The sequence below is a fragment of the Haliotis rubra genome, unplaced genomic scaffold (genome assembly GCF_003918875.1).
Source record: "Haliotis rubra isolate DU_JTF1 unplaced genomic scaffold, ASM391887v1 Scf108, whole genome shotgun sequence".
In the NCBI taxonomy this organism is placed as follows: Eukaryota; Metazoa; Mollusca; class Gastropoda; order Lepetellida; family Haliotidae; genus Haliotis; species Haliotis rubra.
Genome location: NW_025764981.1, coordinates 1,595,925 through 1,619,990, shown reverse-complemented (window position 1 = coordinate 1,619,990; position 24,066 = coordinate 1,595,925). Strand labels below are relative to the sequence as shown.

The 24,066-nt window shown below is 38.7% G+C and overlaps 2 protein-coding genes across 3 annotated transcripts; both read left to right on the top strand.

Moving 5' to 3' along the window:
• Nucleotides 1–1,060: 1,060 nt before the first annotated feature.
• Nucleotides 1,061–11,131, top strand: LOC124281256 (acidic mammalian chitinase-like). Of its 2 annotated transcripts, none has more exons than XM_046717286.1 (9): nucleotides 1,061–1,175; nucleotides 3,007–3,098; nucleotides 3,902–4,268; nucleotides 4,692–4,815; nucleotides 5,174–5,298; nucleotides 6,055–6,190; nucleotides 7,407–7,574; nucleotides 9,359–9,481; nucleotides 10,418–11,131. In XM_046717286.1, the coding sequence occupies exons 2-9, from the start codon at nucleotides 3,041–3,043 to the stop codon at nucleotides 10,619–10,621; spliced, it is 1,305 nt and encodes a 434-aa protein (XP_046573242.1). In that variant the 5' UTR covers nucleotides 1,061–1,175; nucleotides 3,007–3,040; the 3' UTR covers nucleotides 10,622–11,131. The 2 variants fall into 2 exon arrangements, with proteins under 2 accessions (XP_046573242.1, XP_046573248.1); XM_046717292.1 differs by lacking the exon at nucleotides 1,061–1,175 and adding an exon at nucleotides 2,170–2,270.
• A 2,808-nt stretch (nucleotides 11,132–13,939) lies between these two features.
• On the top strand, nucleotides 13,940–22,435 carry LOC124281271 (glycosyltransferase-like domain-containing protein 1). The gene is given in 10 exon segments (XM_046717304.1): nucleotides 13,940–14,354; nucleotides 15,757–15,924; nucleotides 16,463–16,628; nucleotides 16,631–17,112; nucleotides 17,987–18,096; nucleotides 20,039–20,183; nucleotides 20,690–20,717; nucleotides 20,719–20,761; nucleotides 21,552–21,642; nucleotides 22,344–22,435. Coding segments are annotated over 10 exon segments (1,479 nt in total). The 5' UTR covers nucleotides 13,940–14,142; the 3' UTR covers nucleotides 22,378–22,435.
• The last annotated feature ends 1,631 nt before the right edge of the window (nucleotides 22,436–24,066 follow it).

The window sequence follows — 24,066 nt, the reverse complement described above, 5'->3', positions numbered from 1 at the left end:
GGGGACTTATGAAGGAAAGTGTCAATAAGAAAAATCTGACAAATATTGCTGAAATGAAAGAAGAGGTGGTCCGATATTGGGACAGCATGGACCACGACTTTCTAACTTCTTTAATCATTAGTGTGCCCCGCCGCATTGAAGCCTGCATTGCTGCCCATGGTGACAAAATATTAACTGTTCACCTGCCTTTGAATCTGGAGTTATGTTCTGCTAATATTCACATTTAATACGTGAGTAACGAATGAAAAAAATTACAATCTTTAAATTCTCAATAATTTCTGGTTGTACTGTAATATGGCTAGTCTCTGAAAAATTAACAGTTTAAGCCAGTTTGACTAAGAAACTATTTACATTTGCTACTTCCAGCAATCATGTTAACTATATATAGAACATTTATATGACTAATGTCAACATAACACAATGGCAGATCCTACTAATGACTAAAGACTAGTGTTGGGAATTGGTTAAAATGTCATAATTGATGATTGGTTCATTACCACCGATCAATCATCGAAAATAATTGGTAAGCGTCATTTATGAAATTTGTAAATGCACAAAAATATAAGGAAAACACAAGAACTTATTTTTGTTGTTTTTTGGCAAAATTTCACATCTTTAAGGGATGACTAGTATGTTAGGAACATAAATTTCTTGATGTCTTTAAGATAAATTCATTGATGACTTGGAACAAGCTTGTAGTGCTTATGGAATGTAACAGACAAAACCTTGTGAAAAATATTGTTGATGAAAACAAGTGTTCCAGAATTGTTTGTGTTCGATTATGAGAAAACATGATCGATTGCTTGGTCGTTTAGTCACTGCGACCAATCTTCGATTATTTCAATTAATCCGACAACCTCTACTAAAGACCACATTGAAGTTAATGTTTTGTTAATGAGTCTTCGAACCCCTGAACCCCCCTTTTGAAAATTTCTCGATCCGCCTATGTAACAAACCTAAATTTCACACGTTACGCTGATGACACCACCTGAACGCTCAAGTCATGGTATCAAATCCTACAATAATTGAAGTTATCCCCCCTTCGTAAACAAGCGCAACCCCATGTGACTAAGTTCAATGTCCCTTTGTCAATCAACATAGCAAATCAATGGCTGTTTGCCTCACCAGGCGTTGTCACTACGGTAGGAGATAGCAACAGACACGTGAGACTACAGGTTGGTGTAAAATTGTACGCCGATAAAGTTTATTATATTGTCAGACCAAAGAAATTAAGGAAGCTCTGCTTAGTCAAATGTCATGTTTTAACAGGGTATAACTTTAACTTGTCTATATAACATCATACGTTTATGATCCTCAGTGTGTGTTAGATTTTTGCAATGACTCTCAGTGTTGGGACAATCTTTGTACTGTTCTTCAAAGAAGGTAAATATTCCATACTTCGGATCTCCAGCTGGATGTTATGCACATCAGTTGCTGCGCAGATTTACCGGACAACAAGCGATATCGTCAGAACGCCGGTAATGTCAACCGTATGGCTTGTTGCAACGTTAGAATCTTATAGTCGTCAATAAAACTTATATTTCTAGGTAAATATGATGCATACCATAATGTTTAGTCACCTAAACCACAAAAATACCAGACGCTAGTTGCCGTGTTGCGATCGATGTGCTTAGGTGCGCGGAATTACCGGACGGCATTGTATTTATAGGTATAGATTTATAATACATTTTTTGGTGGGGTGGGGGGTGTATTTATTTATATCTTACTGTTCTTCAGTTTCACACACATTTCCTACTGTTCCTTCCGTGAGGGGATACATTTCATAACGTTCTGCAAATGAATTGGATATATTTCACAATGTTTGTCATGTATATTTAACTTTGTACTTCAGTGATTCAACTATATATCATATTGTTCTTTTGTGTATATGTTTTCTTCAAAGAATTCAGGTCCTCAATGAGGCATTATATATGTTTCACACTGTTCTTTATTTGTTTTGTTCTTTCCTTCAATGAGGAGTACCTATTTCAATGACTACACTGGGGTATATGTATACTGTTTTCAATGGGGCATGTATTTAGACTGCTGTACTTCCTGTGAACACAATAATGAGTCACAGTTGAAATGCTAATCTTGACAAACACTTCCTTGTATGAATTATATAGGTTTTATACTGAAAGAGGAAATATTTTACTTGGTGTTGTTGTCATTCCCATGTTAGCTCTAGATGACCAGATGTGAACACATACCTTTAATATGTTGAATCAGTGTTTTATTAGCTGTGAGACAGATAGATATAAATCTGACAGGTAAGAGCTAGCAGACAAAGGCGGTCTGAAATATTTGAAAAACTCCAGCTAAGACAGTCGTTTAACCAGGGTTGTATTCCTGCTTAATTAATTGATTTTTTGCATTGCAAACAGCAGTTTATATATTTTTTAAAGTGTCTTTAGAATTAACAGTGCAAGAGGTGACAAAGGTATTTGGATGATCAGGCAAAACTGACTTTGTTGACGGTTGTCTGACTGACTGACTGAGTATGGTTTTACGCTGCTTTTAACTTTTAGCAATATTCCAGCAATATCACGGCGGGGGACACGAGAAGTGGGCTCCACACATTGTCATCGTATCCAGATTGTAAATGGTAACCAATAGTTAGGGACTGTACATAATTTATGGCTATGTACAATGTGAATGACATCCCCTTCCCCCCTAAAATGTATGTACATAGTAAGTGACACACTTACTATGTATACCCACCCCCCCCCCACCCCGCCTGCATATCATATCATGTACAAAATCAATGACCCAACCACCTTTCCATGTTCTACATGATAATTATTGCATAATATTTTCATGTACAAAATTGCTCTCCCCACCCCATTGCTGACAAACACCCTATCCCCACCCCTAGCTATACATTATCAACAGTCCCTTAGAGTATGGTTTTAAACAACAAACAAAACAAAAATAGGGTAACATATATAACAATCATGCATAAAGAGAGTTCCCCATGTTTTGTGAATCTTTTATCTTGTTTTGTAGATTTGAAGAGTGAATACTCCACATCTAGATCAGAATGAGGACTATACTTGCCCTGGCTGCAGCTGTCACCTGTATCTTGATGGGTGTCCAAGGTGATTTGGATAATTTCACATTAACACATTAGCACTTCAAAACCAACAAACATAAACTGAAATAATCTTGAATGTGACAGTTAACCATACCTTACACCACACAACTTAGCTCCTGTTGGATTTTACGTTCTGATTGTGTGAGTGAGTGTTTGAGTTCAGTTTTATGCCACTTTACACAATATTCCAGTAATATCAAGTCAGATTACACCAGAAATGGGCTTCACACATCATACCCGTGTGGGGAATCGAACCTAGGTCTTCGATATGACAGGCAACTGCTTCAAATGCTAAACTTAACCATTACGCCATGTTGTGATAGGAGAAAAATGGAATGACAATCTACAGAATGTTTGAAATTCTTAATAAGGCCAGACCAAGTTTATTTCTAGTTTCACGGATCCGCCTGTCGTATTTTTTTTAAGAATAAGAAAAAAAAGTTAATTTTCCCCGCTCCAAAAATAATTCCTAATGTTTTATTGGTCAAACATGTAAATTTACAAGAATTTTTTTTTTTAGATTGTGCTTTGCCAAACATACACGTCATAAATTGCCAAAAGTAAAATAAGTTTTTAGTAATTATTTATTTTTAATTTTTTTCCCTTCTGCCTTTAGATTTTCTCAGGACAAAAATCTGTAAAACAAGAAATAAAATTGGTCTGGCAGGGCCTAAACAGAGTAGCTACTAACGTTTTGGTCAGTGACATATCCACCCACTCACTCACTCACTGATCATGGTCTGTGTTTACTGACATTTGTGCAAAGTATTTATAAAATCCCAACTAACTTGAACACTCCATTCACAGATGCTGATTCTTCTCCAAGTATTTCAAGACAATACTCATTCAGTTCTTACCAGTCAAGGAGAGGTAACTCTCAACAACAAGTAAGGGGAGATAACTCCACATTCAACATTGTGTGTTACTTTTATATGGATCACCAACCATTCACAAGCCCACTTCCTCCACCGATAAATGTGTCACTTTGTTCACACATCATCTTCTTGGGGACATACATCAAGGATGCAGAGATGACACCTAGTAATGCGTCCGATGAAGCTATCTACTACTCCAAAGTTGCAACTATGAAGAAACTGAAGCCGTCCTTGAAAGTCTTGCTTTGCAATGGAGGCAACTTTTCCCAGGTTTTAAACACCCAAGAAAATAGGACAAAGTATGATATAGGTCTTCGCATTTGTGTGTTAAAAGCTAGGATCACTATAAGGGATCTGTCATTTGATGTTTGGGAGTTGGGGTTTTATAACAAAATATCAAACTTTTATTTTAAATTCCCACAAATGTTTGAAACAAATTCTGATGTTACAAACTGTTGAAAATAAGAAATTGTCAGCCACAATAAATACATTGTTACAAGGGTTTCTTTTAAACAATATGTAATGCCAGAGTTTAAGTTTTAATGAAATATCAATTTTGTTACGCTGAAAAAATATCAAGTTATCATTTTATGAAAGTCAAGTGTCTAACACATGTACATGAAATTATTTCTAAAAATGTTTAGAAATCCAGAACATTTAATGCTGTAGTATTATCAGAACATCTAGTGTAGTATCTGTGATCGTATAGTCCGTGTGCCCAGGTTTGCCAGAAGTACAGTACCCTGGATGAGGAAGTATGGCTTCGATGGTCTGGATATGGACTGGGAATTCCCCACATTCGGCCACCCTCCTGCGCGCAGACACAATCTCACCCTGTTAGTGAAGGTTAGTCAAACTGGGTTAGTTTGGTGGTCGCAGGACAGAGAGTCCTCGATTTCCAAATTGAGAGTTTTCGCCTTTATATTTTCTCTTTAAAATATACACATCTCTTTAAAATATACACAACAAACCCATTCTTTGAGAGGAAGAGCCAAGCACACTTCAGAACATTCCAGCATGGATTGGAATTATTTTGATCAGAAGCTAAGGAAAAAGATAATTAATTTCAAATATTTTTCAAGAACAGATCTTTAAAAATATCATAGTCTTCACCCAACAGTCAGAATATACAACGGCCAGATCCAAACCAGTGTAAACCCAACAGCTGTCCTGCTCAAAAAAAATTGGATGTGTTTCTTTACAGACTATTAGGGAGTTGTTCGATGCAGACCAGGCACAGAGTGGCGGAAGTCGTCTGCTGCTGTCCATGGCCGTCAGTGCTGGAGAGGAGATGATCAGCTCTTGTTACGAGGTGGCTGAACTAGCCAAGTAAGTATTGTTACGACTGAGTGAGTGAGTGAGTGAGTGAGTGAGAGTGATACAATGAGGTTTTAATGTTACCCATGTTAATGAAGCCTAGGAAAAGTAGTTTGGAAATTGATCGTTATTCTTAGGATGCCGTTGATTAAGCAAACTCAATGTTAACCTGCATTGATATTTTGTTTTTGTAATAATCAGTAAACTTTCTGAAAGGGCAACCTTCATCTAAGTTCCTGATGCAAACTGAACTTAGTTGAAGGTTGACTCGTGAAGATCAGGGTTAGAATTGCTCTTCAGTAACCCATGATTGTCGTAAGAGGCGACTAACGAGATCGGGTGGTCAGGCTCGCTGACTTGGTTCATACATGTCATCATATCCCAATTGGGAGCGGTGGGGTAGTCTAGTGGTTAAAACGTTGGCTCGTCACGCCGAAGACCCGGTTCGAATCCTCACATGGGTACAATGAGTGAAGCCCTTTTCTGGTGTCCCCCGCCGTGATATTGCTGGAATATTGCTAAAAGCGGCGTAAAACCAAACTCAGTCAGTCATATCCCAATTGCTTAGATTGATGCACTGATCACTGAATTGTCTGGTCCAGACTCAATTATTTACAGACCGCTGCCATATAGCTGGAATATTGCTGAGTGTGGCGTTAAACAACAAACCAACCAACTAAATGAAGGCTGAGTCTATTTCTGAAGCTTAGTTGAAGGTTAAGCCTGTGGTCTGCCCTGAGGTGTCATCCAATGTCTGTTTGCTGACAGGTACGTGGACTTTGTGAACGTGATGACCTACGACATGCACTTGTACCTGGAAGTGTTCCCCTTCACTGGCCTCAACAGCCCCCTCTATCCCGGGGACGATGTGCTGGACAGGACCATCTTTAAAAACAGATACTTCGTATGTTTGATCTCGTGGGGTCCTGAGTTAAAATAGACACCCACAACTAATTGTCTTAACAGGTGCAACACCTTTCCTAAATGAAGGACACACTTGAAATCAGAGAATAATATTTTGTCAAGTAGTGATTATAATAAAAATATTCTCCTCAAGTTAAAACAATCTGTTTCAAATGAAACAATGAAAAATTAAAGTCATGTTTATTAGAGCTCTTCATGTAATTTTTTTTATATGTTTTTGAAGCTGGGGAGGAGATAACTCTTTCTGGAGAATTATTCATCCACTGAGAAAATTCAACAAAATGATACATATTGACTGGTTGTGACTCATTTGTGTTTGAAGGTTCCAGCTCAATCTGATCTCTGTTTTACAGTAGTGATTTTCCAGCATGCCGACCCAGTTCTATGGAACTCTGTACCACTACATATCAAACTCTCTCATTCTCTTGATTCTTTTGAGAACAATCTAAAGACACACTTTTTCACACTGGCCTATGAATGATTTGTAACATTCCAACAGTTTTATTCCACCATGAGCATGCACTAGTGAGTGGACACTGGTGCCTATAGAAATAGCCACTATTGTCATTATTAATGTTATTATAATACCGCCTCCATGGTGTAGTGGTTAGAGCATCCACCCGGAGAGTGGAAGGTTGTTGGTTGGATCCACGGCCATGGCATACCCCAAAACGTTAAAATATGGTACTTGTTGGTCCCTGCCTGGCTCTCGACATTAATGGGAAACAGTAAGTATGGTAAGGTTCCATGGCTAATTTATTTCACGTATGGAGAAGCCTGTTCTCTCATGATCAAAGTATGTGAGTATGGTAGGATCAAGATCAAACAGTCACTTTGTCAGTCACTATGAACTTTGAGCAGAATATCGGCAGAGGTTATTATTCTTGGGACATACTCATTTATGCAAAGGGGTGTCCCACATTCCCTTCACTTTCACTGTAGGTAAATTGGGGTGTAGGCAAAATGGGACCAAACTGTATAATGTGTCTGGGTGGGGTATTCATGCTCAACTGCTGCATGGTATCTCAGTAAGCTAGCACTATAAAACCAGCTTAAGTCTGGGCTAGTACAAACAGCCACACATACACATGCATGCACATCGTCATATGAGCAAAATATTCTTAAGTATGATGCTTAACCCCGTTTCACCTCACCTATTATAATAATAAAACTATCCTTGATCTGCCACTGTCTAGGTATGGTCGGCCAATGAATGGGTCCGGCAGGGAATGAAGAAGAGTCAGGTGATGACAGGAATTCCCACGTACTCTCGCACATACACGCTGTTGGATGAAAAGTCCCATGGACTCTACTCTTTGGCTAAAGGCGTTGGACGAATCGGGGACTCCCCTGCCTATGATACTGTAAGTATACAGGGTCTGTTGAGATGCTGCTTAGACCTGAGCAAAACCAATGGCCTGTTTGGGTTCTTTTAGTGTTTCACACATATGTATGGCAGTGCCTAGGTGGATCCATGGGGAGGACCCTGGGGTCCAACCGCACAACTCCCTTCCCTTCAATCAACATTATGTGTTTGAGTTTTTAATGATCAATGGAGGCCACCAACAAACAAACATGGCCTGATATACCATTATGATGGAGAAAAATACCTCCAACATTTTAGGCATGACATTTTCAACAAGATTTCAGGAAATATGAGAGATTAGTTTTGAATGGTGGATATAACAAATCCCTAAGGTGACTGTTGTCATAGAAATAGAGTTCTATCACTATGGGAGGAAGAAAACAATTCCAAACCACTGTAATCCCAAATCATTCCTCTTTTTACACGTTTATCTCAAAACTTTGCTGACCCAAACAATAACTACTTTAAATGGCTCAACCCACTTTTTTTCAATTTTTATGGTGGGTGGGTGTGAAAACATTAAACGTAACATGTTATCAAATGATTCCTGCTAAGGAAAACTCAAAATAGATATACAGTGGACGCCCTCTAATCCGGCATGCTCTCAATATCGGCACTAAAATTTGGTCCTGGCAGAAACTAGTTAATTTATGATCATTTACACGCCCTCTATTCCAGCGTCAGTCTATTCCATATTTTGGCACAGCAAAGACTGCCCAATTGCCTGTTTGTACAGTAATTGATGCTCTCTAAACTGTCAATCTCCTGTTGATTGGCTGATTGGCTGAACGTGTATTAATAACACAGTGGATTACCATCGGCATTAAGCTCATTGATGTTGCCTGATAAAAGGAGTATGGATAAGGATTAGGCCTAAGCAGGTCAGGTAAATTGGTGAGTGACACGTGTCACTTGTGTTATAAATTTTCGTGTGAATGAAAACAGTAAATGTGACAAAATTAATACACTGACACATGATTGGTTTTGACTGCATGCAGTAAAAACATGCCCATTTCTGGCCCTATTTTGAAAGAGAATATGATGACTATCAACAGGTTGTTCCGTCGTATTTTACGGCATACGGAAGATCATTCTCAGGTTGAAAAAGGGAAAAGTTCTCTAAATCAAAGACCGGCACTCACCCTCTATACCTTAGTTGTATAAACTCTGATTTATACTTGGCATTTTATCACATCGCAGTGGGTCCCAATTACATTAATGCATCCATGTAAATATGGTTTAAATGACACTACAAGACCATTGGGTCACACTCACATATTGGAGTTGTTCCACATAATAGTTGCCTTTCTCCAATAGATAAGATGGACGTTCATAATTTTTACGTGGATGGTTGAAAAGGGGAGGAAAGAAGTTATTGACCTTGACATGGTTATTGACAGGTATTTGGCAAGCTGTTGCCAAACTGTTACATTTCCCCTGACCACAAAATTTTAGCAACCACAAAGCTTTGATAACATCACTAGAAAGGTCAATAAATTTTGAAAGATGAGATCTTGAATTTTATCATTGTTAGGGAGAATAAATTTCCTAAACACTAATATGTTTTTATCGGAATTCTTTCCCAAAATGTTTAAATCAAGCTTTATAGTTGAAATTTATACCTTTAAGTAAGCTTTGTTGAAATTAATATATGTATTTAACTTACTCACTCTCACACTTGCTCATTCACTCCCTGAATCTCTCACTCACTCAGTTTTGCTCTCTGTCTGTCTCACCCCCACTCACAGATAAATAACTTGATGTGTTGTTTTCACATTTCAGGTTTGTGAGTTGGCTAAGAACACCAGTACAACCGTAGTGTGGGACGACCAGAGTAAGGTCCCCTATCTGTACCAGGAGGATCTGTGGATCTCTTACGACAACGTTCGCAGCGTCACATTAAAGGTAAACACCATCATGACATTCTGCCAGTGTGTATCATAATATTCCCTCATGTGACTTTGTCCAATTTGCAACTGGATGATAGGGAGGCATATGAGAAAACAAACTGCGGTGAGATAAACGCTTTATAATCAGAAAATAATATTTTAGTGACCCAGTCATCCTTTGATCGTGAGTTCGAATCCCAGTCTACCCGATTACGTTTGGTTTGTCCTAGACTGCTTCATCTGGCCTTCCTCCCACACTAGGGACGGTGGGGTAGCCTATTGGCTAAAGAGTTCGCTCATCACGCAGAGGACCTGGGTTCTATTCCCCACATGGGTACAATGTATGAAGCCTTTTTCTGATGTTCCCCTGCCTGATATTGCTCAAATATTGCTAAAAGCGGTGTAAAACCATACTCACTCACTCACCTCTTGCAAAATTGTTTTTGGGTCCTATTTTCCCTGGGGAGATTATTCCAAACAAACATTTTTACCTAGGTGAATCCTGTAGAGGTCCATCCTGACAGAACTGATTCCCTATAGAAGTTATCACGTGGACATATCTCCCAAGTCACTCTATAACCTAGCTCTTATCTATCTCCTGTAACAAGTCTATCATCTCCTTGAGGGGCGGTGGGGTAACCTAATGGTTAAGGCGTTCACTCGTCATGCTGAAGACCGGGTTTGATTCCCCACGTGACACTATAACCTAGCTCTGTATTTATCTCCTGTAACAAGTATACCCTGGCTATATCATCTCCTTGAGGGGCGGTGGGGTAACCTAATGGTTAAGGCGTTCACTCGTCATGCTGAAGACCCGGGTTTGATTCCCCACATGGGCACAATATGTGAAGCTCATTTCTGATGTACCCCGCTGTGATATTGTTGGAATATTGCTAAAAAGCGGAGTAAAACTATACTCAGTCAGTCAGTCTTCTCCTTGACCTATTTTCAGACACAGTATCTGCTCCAGCAGGGGTTTGGAGGAGCCATGGTCTACATGCTCAACGCCGACGACTACAGGGGATCTTGTGATGGGAAAACAAAATGGCCGCTGTTCAAAGCTATCAATGCTGCAGTGGCGGATTTTGTGCCTGAAAAAGGTGTCGAGGTTGAATATGATTTCAGGGAATACGTGGAGATTGATGTTAATGTTTAATTGTACCTTACTGGTTCCAGATCTTATTTTTGTCATCGTAAATATTTATAATTAGAAAATACATAGAAGCATCTGTTTCCCTTCCCTGTACATCTAAAGGAAAACCCTCTATTGCTGACAACAAAGACTACATCCCTAAATGGCTTACTTCTCGTAAATGCATTCTCTGCGCTGGTCCAACTTATCCTTGTTTGCCAGTAGATGTCTTCCATTTTGATGAAACCTTGAGCACAGGTATGGTGCAGACAAACCCAGACACATGGTCAGGGCAGAGTGGGATTCAAACCCCAAATCATAGGTAGGTGGTCTGCACAAGGGATGTAACTCTACACCTAAGACCACTGAGCCAGTAAAGAGAGAGAGGTTGCTGGACAGTACTCTGATACTTCCTGTGATGGGATAGGACTAGTCTGTCGTACATACCCTGAAGCAAATATATCCAAGAAAGCCCACGCAAGTCTAGAAAATGTGGCAAGTCTATATTTCCTCAGCTTCAGGCTGAAAATGAAGAAAGTCTCAGGGCTCCTTTTCATAATATTATATTTTTTTTACTATGAACTTTTTTCAGTAAAATATGTTCATTTCAGAGACTAGTTGTTAGTCTAGGATAGGACCTTCCGTAGGGTTTATTGTAAGAGGGTCCCTTTTATACATTGATTCACATTCCAAAATGTTTCGATGTTTTATCTGTAGTCATTATTATATATTTATACTTCATAAATTGTTCAATTCATTGTTATGTTAATCACATTAGCTTGAATTAAGAATTTCATCATGACAACTTTATTGAGTCAAGTATTATATCACAATATTTTTATACTCTCCAAATAGAGTGAGTGAGTGAGTGAGTATAGTTTTATGCCACTTTTAGCAATATTCCAGCTATATCACGGCGGGGGGACACCAGAAATGGGCTTCACACATTGTACCCACTCCAAATAGAACAAGGAAATGTCAACTGTGTTTATATATGATCAAATATTGCACAAATATTATGTTTGTTTTTTCAGTGAACCCTGGGTACAAATATTGTGTTTTATACAACCTACAGTGGATACAGATATTGTGTTATCTACCTCTAACAGTTATACCACGAACAAACCTTGCCAATACTGAGTTTATAAACCACTAACACACAGTTTAAACAACTGTGTCATTCATCATCAGTTTGTAGACTTCATTTACACATATACTCACACAATTTTGTGTGCTATTTTCATATTAAGGATAGATTTTATTTCTTGGATCTAGTTTAATAAAAAATACTCTGAATGTTTTTGCACTTATTCTTGTTTTAATTTACATTCAATAAATGAATCATGTACTTGTAATAAAACACAGACAATCTATTGAAACTGAAATGTTTCATACTAGTTAGTAACACTGATTGTTACAACATGGCCTTATGGGGATTCTGGTCTTGAGTGAGTGAGTATGGTTTTACACTGCTTTTAGCAATATTCCAGCAATATCACAGTGGGTGACACCAGAAATGGGCTTCACACATTGAACCAATGTGGGGAATCGAACCTGGGTCTTCTATGTGATGAGCAAACACTTTAACCACTGCCCCTCTGTGCTGAAATTGATCCCCAGCAACCAATGCTGGTTTAAGAGGAAGCCAAATGAGTGGCCAGAGACTTTGTTTATTGTGTGTCAACAATACAGGGAATCGTAACTCAAAAACGATTGTAACTGGCATCAAAGCATAAATGATCAGTGATGGGGACCCAACACTATATAAGAGGAAATATCCCGCTTTTTGTATTACAAGCCCTTCTGTGTGTCTTCATACCCAAACAGCACTGAACATTGCTCACAATGTTGTCCCTTGATTTTCTCATCCATGCTTCTGTGACATGGCTGGAATATTACTGAGAGTGTCAGTAAACTGCAACCAGACCAACAGCTGCTATAACCTGATGGCACTGCACTCTACAAAATTCCAGCTATATGGCAGCGGTCTGTAAATAATCAAGTTTGGACAAGACAATCCAGTGATCAACAGCATGAGCATCAATCTATGCAATTGGGATACCATAAAAATCCTTGGTTGACAAGCCACACCACTGGGTACGATGTCACTCAATCGGCCACTCATTACCCATTTCCATAATAATATGGCTAGTCTCTGAAAAATTAACACTTAAAGCCAGTTTGACTAAAATACTATTTTGACGTCGGCTACTTCCATTAAATCATGGTCACTATAGAACAGTTATATGACGAATGTCAACATAACAAACTTAAATTTCACATCGCTGCACTGATGACACCATCTGAACATTCAAGTGATGACCAAGTCCTGAGCCTAACTATGTTGGCCTGCTAATGTACTTTCAACATAATCACCTCTGAGGTCCACACACTTCTGCCAAAGTTGATCAAATGCTTCCTCCTGGTGGTGTAAAATGTCCTCTACATCAAATATAATGTTATCGATCTTTGTGTAAAATAGTTCGTTGAAATCCAAAAGTGCTAAATCCGGTGAATACGGAAAAGAGGACACCAAGGTTTCCTGTGGAAACAACATATAGTTTTCATCTACATATGCAACACCAGATTGTTTTTTAAAACTACAAGCCTAGATAGTCTTTCTATTTAAAAGATATATCTTTCTTCAGTGTGTGTTTTAGATTTTACTTTTTTTCCAGCAGTCTGAGGCATATTAGTACAGCAATCTCAGTGACAATGTTTTGAACTTTTTTCTATAAACATCCCAGAAAAGGATTATAAATAATTTATTGAAATCAAAGCAGCAGCTACTGACGGAAGTTTAAAAGGTTCTAATAAATGGAATCTAAAAAACTGTGTAATATAATAGTCCCTTTGACAACCATTAATCACTGACAGATAGAAGCATCCTGAAAAATGTGAAGGAACTCCCTATGTCAGACACCTTGTCCACATGACAAAATCAAAATACTTTAATAAGGGACCGTTCATAATTTATGGGGGTGATGATGATTTTTATGGAGAAACATGTACAATGTGACTGACCCCCCCTAAAATGTATGTACAAAGTAAGTGACCCCCCTCCCTGCATGTCATGTACAAAATCAATTACCCCTTCCCCCTTCCCATATTGTTTAGCATAATTTTGAAAATATTATTATGTACAAAAGTGATGACCCCCTAGTATGTGTACAAAATTGATGAACCCCCTACCTCCCCAGAACAAAAATGAAATATACATGAAATTCCCAATACAAAACAAAAATCAACAATAGCGTAACAAGTCAATTTACCAGATGAATAAACGTAATGTCATGACTGTCAACGTGCGGTGTTCATTTTAACGTCATATACATAACCTTCTTTCGCTGATTCTCATAGCGACTTAATTTTACCACGGTGTGCACCCAAGTAGTGACTTTAGAGTTATCCCCCTTAGTAAACAAATCCATATGTCTTACTTTGAGTTCCACTTCGGAGAGATTCAGCTGTAGTCGTGTAGATATTTAATACCTCACCGATGCATTCATGTAGAAACTGAAATCCCTCCCGGGCTGTCCACGAGGATGGCAGCACTTTCAGAAAAATACGAAAACGGACGTAATATTTTGATAATCGAAGGTTTTTATGGCGGATCTCACAAGCAGTTGGTTGATCTGCTGTGTGACAAACTGACGGGGTGCGTTCGGTATACTTTGCCAGCCAAGAAATGGCACTGGAGGGCCAGGACCTCCGCTCTCTACTTCAGTCAAAGTGTGAGTGTGGGGAGTATCGGTACGTGTGGTTTAAGAGTTCAAAAGTTAGAAATAATATGTACTTCATTTCAGTAAAGTTGATTTTCAATATGTGATTGCTGTCATGATCGATGTTCATAATTGTTCATAATATCTATTTGTATAATATCTGTATTGCTTGATCCAGAGTCGATTATTTTAAGGCTAACGTTACTTACTGGAATATGGCTGAGTGGAGGGCTTCATCAACATTTGTTTGATGTAAACGTATTGTATGAAACGTTTAGTGTAAGAAATGAAGTGGTATTCAATACTATTTTAACTTTGTTTGAGAGGCATTTTAGAAGTTGTGAAGATGAAGGAAAACTGATTTCTATGGATAGTCAACTTCTTTATTGCAATGAGTGCGACGTTTCGGTGTAGGTACTAACACCGTTATCAAGCAAGTGATACAACAACCAAAGACCACCACCAGTAATCCTTCCCTACCTCCTTTGTCCATCTGGCTTCCATGCTCCCTCCTTTGTGCTTGTAATCACAACTACTGTACGTCAACTCAACTCTAATCACAATCAATCACTCTGTACATCAACCTCCTCTGCTGTAATCACTTATCAAATATCCAATGTACGTCAACCTTGTTAATTGTATATACTCACTATACAGCTATGTATATATTCTCCTTGCTTCAGTTGTTGTATCACTTGCTTGATAACAGTGTTAGTACCTACACCGAAACGTCGCACTCATTGCAATAAAGAAGTTGACTATCCATAGAAATCAGTTTTCCCTTATTTTAACTTTGTTTGATAAATAGAGAATCTCGGCCGAGTGTCTCTTGATATCAAATATATCACCACGAGTTGATAAAATTACGAATATCCGAGGCTTGCAGAGGATATTTTTACTTTTATCAACGAGCGTTGATATATTTGATATCAGAAGACACGAGGGTGAGATTCTATTTATCATTCAAAATCACTCTTCATTAGTTTTCAATAAAACTGTACATCTCTGAACAGGGTTCTGCCATTAGACTTGCAGTGCAGCGATGTCATAGCATTGTGACATCATCAAGTTCATGACGTCATAGCATTGTCAGAACATTGTACAAAATCTACTGTCAAAACGATATCTCCTAGGAGATATCATATGATCTCACACAAGCAATATCTCCTGTGGAACTCAGTTTTGGATGATAAGTTTCATTAATGCAAATGTGTAATACTTGGGATTGGGAATTGCCTGACTTGTTGTGGCAGATTAGGTACATTATTCTGAGCGTGTGGGTTCGAATCCAAGAAGGATGTAAACCACAAAAGTACTAGAATCTGTACTTTACTGGGAAAGTGCAATCCTAAAATAACAAATTTGCATTTGACAACTTTCTAAAAGGCAGTATGTGTTCACAACTTTCATTAATTTCTCCAATCCATTATTATCCAGAGTATTATTCACCAGCTCAGTATTGAATCTGGCAGAGTTAACTGCCCTTAGGCCTGACCTTGGGCGACTGAGGAAGGTTGTGTACTTCCATGAGAACCAGCTTGTGTACCCTGTCCGGAAACAACAGGACAGAGACTTTCAGTATGGATATAATCAAATACTGTCAAGGTTGGTTTGATTATTAACTATTAATTGTTCAGGAACTGTAAATGGTGTAACTATTTGTTGCACTGGAATCATATTTTATGATTTCTACATTGTCAATTTATGGGGTTTTAAAATCAACAATAATAATCCATACTCTGAATAAACATGGAAATTAAAAACTGATTGATATGTACATCATTTAGATTCAGAATCAGATTCCTATTACCATTGTAGTTACTGAAAAGAATGATGTCACTTTCTGCAACGATGGGCTGAACATGGGTTTCATACAACAGTTTCATGAATCTTGATTTGTGATGATCCAACCTCTATATTCAAGCAGCTCCTGGTTCACAAATGTGGACCTGTAGTTATACTTAGCATTTTTTGTGTTAAGCTGACACTGTCATGGTGAGTCATGATGTCTCCTTGGTGTGCCAAGCATTATGATGCAATTTCTTTGCAGAGACTGAATAAAACTGTTGAAACAAGCATGTAACCCACTGGTAACACACTCACTGAAAACATTAAGCTGTTTGTATTTTTTGTTTTTATGCAGCCTGGTTGCGGATATTGTTCTGTTCAACTCCACATACAACAGAGATTCCTTTCTGGATAATATATCCTCCTTCCTCAAGCTTATACCAGACCACAGACCAAAGGGTCTGGCTGAACAGATCAGACCGAAATGTCAGGTTCTGTACTTTCCCCTGTCCTTCTTTACCCTGGCTGTGATAAGACCCAGGGCACAGATGCAACTCTGATGCAGGTAACATCTCACAGCACTGACCATCAGACAGATGTGAGTTTCCTATACAGTGACCATCACATAGAAGAGAATCGCCCATGTGGTGACCTTCACCGGACTTGGTCCAAAAGAGGGAAACTGGATCCAAGTCCTACAGGACAAGGGGGATGTAATGTGCAAAATGTTAAACATAGTTTGGCAAATGATTCTATAGAAGTAGGTAAACCTGCACAAGAATTGAGAAGTGACTTTCAGCAGAATACCCACGGTAAAACGGGCAGTGATGTTCGTGATGCAGCAGAGATGCTGGGGGACCTGGAAGTGCTGAAAGGACCTGAAGCTGGTGATGGACTGTGTTGTGTGTCCCAGAGCTCCTCCAGTGTCAGGGGACAGACTACCCAGATGAACAGATTGTGTGATACAGGGGACAGATCACTTCATATTGTGTGGGCACATAGATGGTGAGTGGCAGTTAGAGGGATGAGTGGCAGTTAGAGGGATGAGTACTCAATGTCATTTCACCTTTCAGACTTCAAAAGTCTTTTTACTTGTGTTGATGATTTCAGTCCTCATTTCCTAGCAACATTTGAGGGCTCAATGCATCAGTCTGGATAGTATACATCCCTTTCTCTTTCAGGCAAAACTAATTGCAAGCCCAGAGGTTTATACTATGTAGTCCCTGGAATAGTCTTTAAAAAGGCGGGGCGGTGGGGTAGCCTAGTGGTTAAAGTGTTCGCTCGTCACGCCGAAAACCGAGGTTCGATTCCCCAAATGGGCACAATATGTGAAGCCTGTTTGTGGTGTCCCCCGACGTGATATTGCAAGAATATTGCCAAAAGCGGCGTAAAACCAGACTCACTCACTCACTTTAAAAAGGCAGATCATTGCAACATGTTTACAACTGGCAAATCAAGAAAACTCTGCCATTGTTATTCTGCTGTTAACATTATGGGAGATTTGCTGTCAACTGTTGCTCCTAGCATCTTTAGATGTAAACATTCTCAATAAACAGACATCTGTTGGAACATACTCTTATCTGATTATTAAACAAGAATTTCAGTCAAAATATTTTCTCAGTAAACAACTGTTTCTGCTGAAAAATATTCTCAATTACAACCACCTCAATGTCAGAAAATATTGCTAATAAACAGATTTCTGTTGTTGGACATGTTGGTAAAAGCTGTGAGACTTAAACAAAAAATGTGTTGTGACAGAATATAATCATTATAAGCGCAGTAATCTTGACTATGATGTTTAACCTCACTTCACCGCTTCTCACCTCACCTCACCGTGTATGTAGAGACAGTGAGTGAGTCCCAGGGTGTTTGTTTGTAGGGAACATGACAAGGATCCAGAGACATTCTTCCAGACATTGTTCCGTCTCCATGATGAAGGGTATCAGTTCCAGGTTTCTGTGATGGGAGAGACGTATACAGATGTACCAGGTAACATAGTCCATTGTGTTCAGTCCTTTATAAAATGTTTCGAAAAATGTTATGATATGATGAAATTGTATGACGAAAATGGGAAAAGAAATTGGGTGACTGATATTAGGGAGTTGGTGTACAAAGCTGGTTATGGTTATGTGTGGTGTGATCACAATGTTCAGTTACATGCAAATTTTATCATATCATTTACACAAAGAATGAAAGACATGTATTTCCTATCTTGGTCGGAATCATTACTTCTATCAACAAATTGTTTATATTATAATCAATGGAAATCGGTTATACGTTTTGAAGACTATTTAGCAAAAATCGACGTAGAGAAGTTCCATATAGCTCTCTCTCTCGTTTTCGTCGCTCCTCCCATGCATTACTTATTGAAACTGGCAGGTATACTGGTATACAAAGAGAAAACAGAATATGTCAGTTATGTAATATGAATACTGTTGAGGATAAACTACATCTCTTTCTAATCTGTCCTGTTTATACGACTCTACGAAGGAACTACCTAAAGCCATACTATTATAAGCATCCAAGTGTAAGAACATTAATTTCACTATTAACAGATACTACCACATCACTATTACAGAATCTGGCAATGTACATCTATTTCGCTATGAGATTAAGAAAAGTACTGTTACAGAAAAGAATTTATAAATGACTTCTATCTACTCATGTAAACTCTAAATGTACTACAGGCCTGTGGCCTTTTTAAGTACTGAAATAAAGATTGATTGAAATATAAAATGTTTACCAGAGTCCAGCTGCAGACTGGCTAAAGTCGCAGTGTAGCCATGTGGCTGACTTACTGAAAGCCAGTTTCAATTCCTAGTGTCAAAATAACTGACTGTATCTCTTTGCTATGCCGAGAGATACACAGGTTATAGGTTTTCATGCCCCATGATTATGTCAGATGAAGTGATTAGTTGGATACAGAGAGCCATTGATTTCCCTGATGTACTCTGCTAACTGTGGTATAAAATACCCCTGCTCACTCACTCATGCTGTCTACCATGCTGCTTCTGTAACTCCAACAGTTTGATGGATCACAACTCTTTCATTTGTAAAGACAAGTCGAGGATATTTCTTGGCCCTTATGAATCCTGAGTGTGTGTGTGTCTGTGTGTGACCATATGTGTATGTGCAGGGGTGGAAATAACTTTAAAATTGCTAGTGTACTCCGGTACAGTGGCCCATGTAAAATCACTTGCCCTGATAATTTTTCCACTATACCGGCCGTTTTCTTGTTGATTTTTTAAATAAACAACATAATTAACATTGGAATATCAACTGGACACCGGTACAGTGTGATATACAAATTTGCTCGCCCGACAGAAAAAAACACTGGACTCAGGCGTCGGGCAATGGGTTATTTCCACCCCTGATGTGTCTGTCTGTCTATCTCAGTCTGTACAAGGTAGGATTATACACAAGTAAGGTTTCATCTACTATGATAACAGTACAAGGAGGTAGCCAATGATATTCATGGGTGAGAAGCCTGTTCAGTACATGTAAGCAGTGTATGAAATAAACCAAAAACCAAGCCAGACATCAGGACTGGTAACTTGAAAATGTTACCAGCCCAAAATGGATTTAACCAGACCAGACACCAAGCTAGATATGGTGAATTTACACAGATGTATGGAACACCTAAAATGTTTACCAGACCATCGGACTGGCTAGCTGTAAATCTAGACCGTCAGTCAGAAATCTAGCCCGTCTGGGGCGGTCGGACTGGTCTTACTTCATACACTGATGTAAGGTATGTGATGGGGCTGGGTTTGATAACAACAGCTTGTCTAGAGTAACAAGATAACAGTAAGACAATGAGGGTGTCCTTTTATTGGTTATAGCAAAGTACGCTCATGGTATGTGTGTGGTAGACATTAAGTGTCCCTTTTGTTTTATCGAGAGTTTCAATTAACTCTGTTTTAATCTGCAGAAATCTTTTCGGAAGCCAAGACCAAGTTAGGTGATCACATTGTTACATGGGGTTACCAGGGCAACAAGGGAGACTACTACACAACCCTGCAGGCTGCTGATGTTGCTGTGTCGACTGCTCGGCATGAATTCTTCGGTGTAGCAATGTAGGTATTTCTCTGTATATATCTGTGTGTCAAATCCAGTGGATGAATGTGTAAAATATTTGTGTGAAAAAAAAACAGATATAAAAAACATTTTGATAATTCAGGTCACCAGCAAGTGAATATAACTAACTTTTGTTTCATCAACGTGTTACGGGGCGGTTAAAGTTTTCACTCGTCATGCTAAATGGTTCAAATACCACATGTGTACAATGTGTGGAGCCATTTCTGGCATCACCAGCCGCGATATTGCTGGAATATTGCTAAAAGCTGCGTTAAACCAAACTCACACACATTGTCTTCATGCATTCATGACAAACACAGAGAGATTTTAAGGATGATTGACATGAATGCACTGTGGGTCATGGCCCCGTTGAAGCATTTGGACCCCATGTCACCTAGAAACAGCCCTAGTCTGTGTAACAGTGTTAGATTTCATCATGCCACAGGTGTAATGATGTTGTGTTGATGATGTTGTGATGGTGTAAAGATTGTGTCTGATGTTGCAGGCTGGAGGCTGTACACAATGGGTGCTATCCCCCTTTGTCCAGATAACTTGGTGTATCCTGAAATATTCCCAGGTATGACTGTGATTATGAATTTTGGTCATGATACGGTGTCCATCATCTTTCTGTCATGAATCAGTATCCTTTGTCTGTTTGTCCATCCATATAATATGGTGCTTCTGTGGTGATAAAGATGAGCCAGATCCTATGTCTGAATTGTTTTGTCTGAACCAGACAATCCAGTGATCGATTTTGTGACGATATTGTCATCAACCACAGGATTCTCTGGTTCAGATTCAGTTAGTTACAGGCCACAACCATGCAGCTTGAATATTGTTGAGTGCATTTTAACATTACCAATAGCATTCAGCATTTGTTATATTTCCAAAATTATTGACACCTTCCCCTCAAAAGAAAGCATCAGTAACACCAGCAAGGGAGATCACTCTAGCAAGACTTCTGTGTAGGGCTGCGCAATATAACCGGTTTACCGGTATTTACCGATTCAGACCTGAAAACGATACGTATTGCGATACGCTGATCGAAAACCGGTATTTTGACTTGCATTCGGAAAACTTCGTAACACTCGGAAATCTTCGGATATGTCCCTGTTTCATTTGTGCCAAATATTATTCACATTTTTATTTTATCATGATTAAAAGTTGTTATTTAAGCTTAATCAAGCCTAGTGATTTTGTTGTGTTTTTGCTCTATAAATCAAGAATTAACTTGATTATAAGTAGTTTTTGTTTAAAAATACTTCATGCAATATATTGCAATACATATCGCAATACATGCTTTCGCATCACAATATATCGCAATATGAAAATTCTCTGCAATACCCACCCCTACTTCTGTGTTTCAGCCCAATGTCTATATAGAACACCAACTCAGTTGTACAAGAGACTCCGTGAATACTGCCAAAACCCCACCTACCCAGAACACAGAGACCACAGGTAATAATAGAAGAGATCTTTTTAAGAGGGGTCCATAGGTGTATTTCCACATGTGTGTATTAATTTATTTGACAAAAATATCGTTATAACAGAGAGGGAAGCAGTCAAATAATCCTTCACAGGTTCAGTAGACATTGGCATTGAACCTTTCAATTGCTAAAAAAATATTTCCTGATGTGCCATTACAGGAAGTGGTTTGTTGCACTTCATACTGGTCATAAGAGGTAGCCAGGTGGATTGGGTGGTCAGTCCAGGTGACTTAGCATGTCCAGGCGCATAGCAAGCCATTTTTTTTTGTGTGTGTGTAAGCCCGATAGGTGGCAAAGCTTTATATTTAGATTGAGGGCTTGCCCAACCTTTTTATCAACAATCATGTGTAAGCCCGGCCTTTTTTTTATAATGGTAGCTACACCCCAGATGTCCTTGTACCCCTACATCATGGATCATTGCTCTGAATACAGATCACTGGATTGCCCCGTCCAAGATTGATTAGTTCAAGGATGGAAAATTGTTGCGTGTGACAATAAACAATAAACAATAAACAAACAGTTACAGGGAGATGTGTGTCAGGTTTCCACACATATGCACAACTTGCCATTATCTCATATAAGACGTTAGCCATATTATCCACAAAAAGGATTTCATTCTGTAAAATTTGTTATCTATTTTTATTATTTTTGAACTGTCTTTGCTTATTTCAGATTGATCTCAACAGATTTCGATGGGAAACGCTAGAAGAAAAGTATAAAGAAATTTTGTATGTAGACTAGAAAATAAACATGAAGTGATATTTGTGTGCTGGTCTGTTTTAATGCATATTTTCATTCTTAGTCTGTGACGTTGATTGGTGGCAAGCTGATTCTTTTGTTTGTTTGAGTCAGATCTACATCACTCACTCACAGATCACTCACTCACTCATCCTTAAAATCTCCCAGTCTTTGTCATGAATGCATGAACACAGTGAGTGAGTGAGTATGGTTTTACGCCGCTTTTAGCAATATTCCAGAAATATCACAGTAGGGGACACCAGAAATGGACTTCACACATTGTACCCATATAGGGAATCAAATCTGGGTCACTTTGGGCTATGTCTTGATAAAACTGTTAGGTGTCGTTAAACTCTCACTCACTCACAGTTTATCAAACATGGTGACATGTTATGAAGCAAAAAAACAAACACACAAACAGACGCCAAAAAGGGTGTCTCGAGTCATTTGTATTCATATGGTTTGTTTTAAAACTCCTGCATAACCTCCTATTTCAATAAGGTGAATCTGTGGTTGTCCTCTCTGAAGATATTTCTCGCCATAACTAATCGCTTCAAGTGTAGTTTTATCCACTTATTATGCAAAGATAAATCGAAAAGTAATTAAATTTGAAACACCAGACAAAAGATTAGTCACCGAAAATTTATAATTTTGAAAGAAACAAAGACCTCAATTAAATTTGAAAAGGAGACCTAGGGTTGTTGGGAGATAATCGACCTGAGCAATAAAAAGCCCTTTTGCACATGAGTAAGGAAATGGTGGGGCGGAAAAATATGTTTCATTGACTGTGTTTCAGGCCATTTCACTCATTCTCGAGACACAGGCTATCGGTATATAGGATATGCCCCTATAGTACTATATATATCCTTATGTATCGATAGCCTGTGTCTCGAGACTGGCTTGTACGAACAAGGGACATAACTCTGTTGGAATAGCCATCTAATGTGAGCATATTACAGCCGCTTCACTTATTTGCCTTGTCGTCTAAAGTCCCTGAACCATCTTTTTTCTCTTCCAGTCATGCTTACTATAATGTTTTATCTTTAAAGGAAGCAAGTCTATATTTCCCATTTGGTCTGAATCTCCCGTTTTACTGATTCTCCGTTTCAATTAAAATGGAGTTGTTTGTTTCTATCAAAAGTATATATATTTACAGACAAGAGTTAGCCTATCGATTTCGAACTATGAGCTGAAATGTCCGATTGGTTTTCAAAACGCCCAAATATGATAATATTAAATAGGAACAGCAAATGCTGGTTAGAGTGGAAGTTGTAAACTGACCTTTCAGTTTATAAAGGTTTATATACTGAAGGTTTTCTAACTGACTGACTGACTGACTGAGTTTAGTTTTACGCCGCTTTTAGCAATATTCCAGCAATATCACGGCGGGGGACACCAGAAATGGGCTTAACACATTGTGCCCATGTGGGGAATCGAACCCGGGTCTTCGGCGTGACGAGCCAACGCTTGAACCACTAGGCTACCCCACCGCCCTTTTCTAACACAATAACCTGTAGTATTATATGCGTTTCCCAGCATCCCCCTACAGTTATAATTACGTCATAGTTTGATGTCCCAGTACAGAGTTATGCCCCTTGGGCATGCAAGGAACGTATGGTTATGGGTTCGAATCCCAGTTCACTCCAATTACGATTCT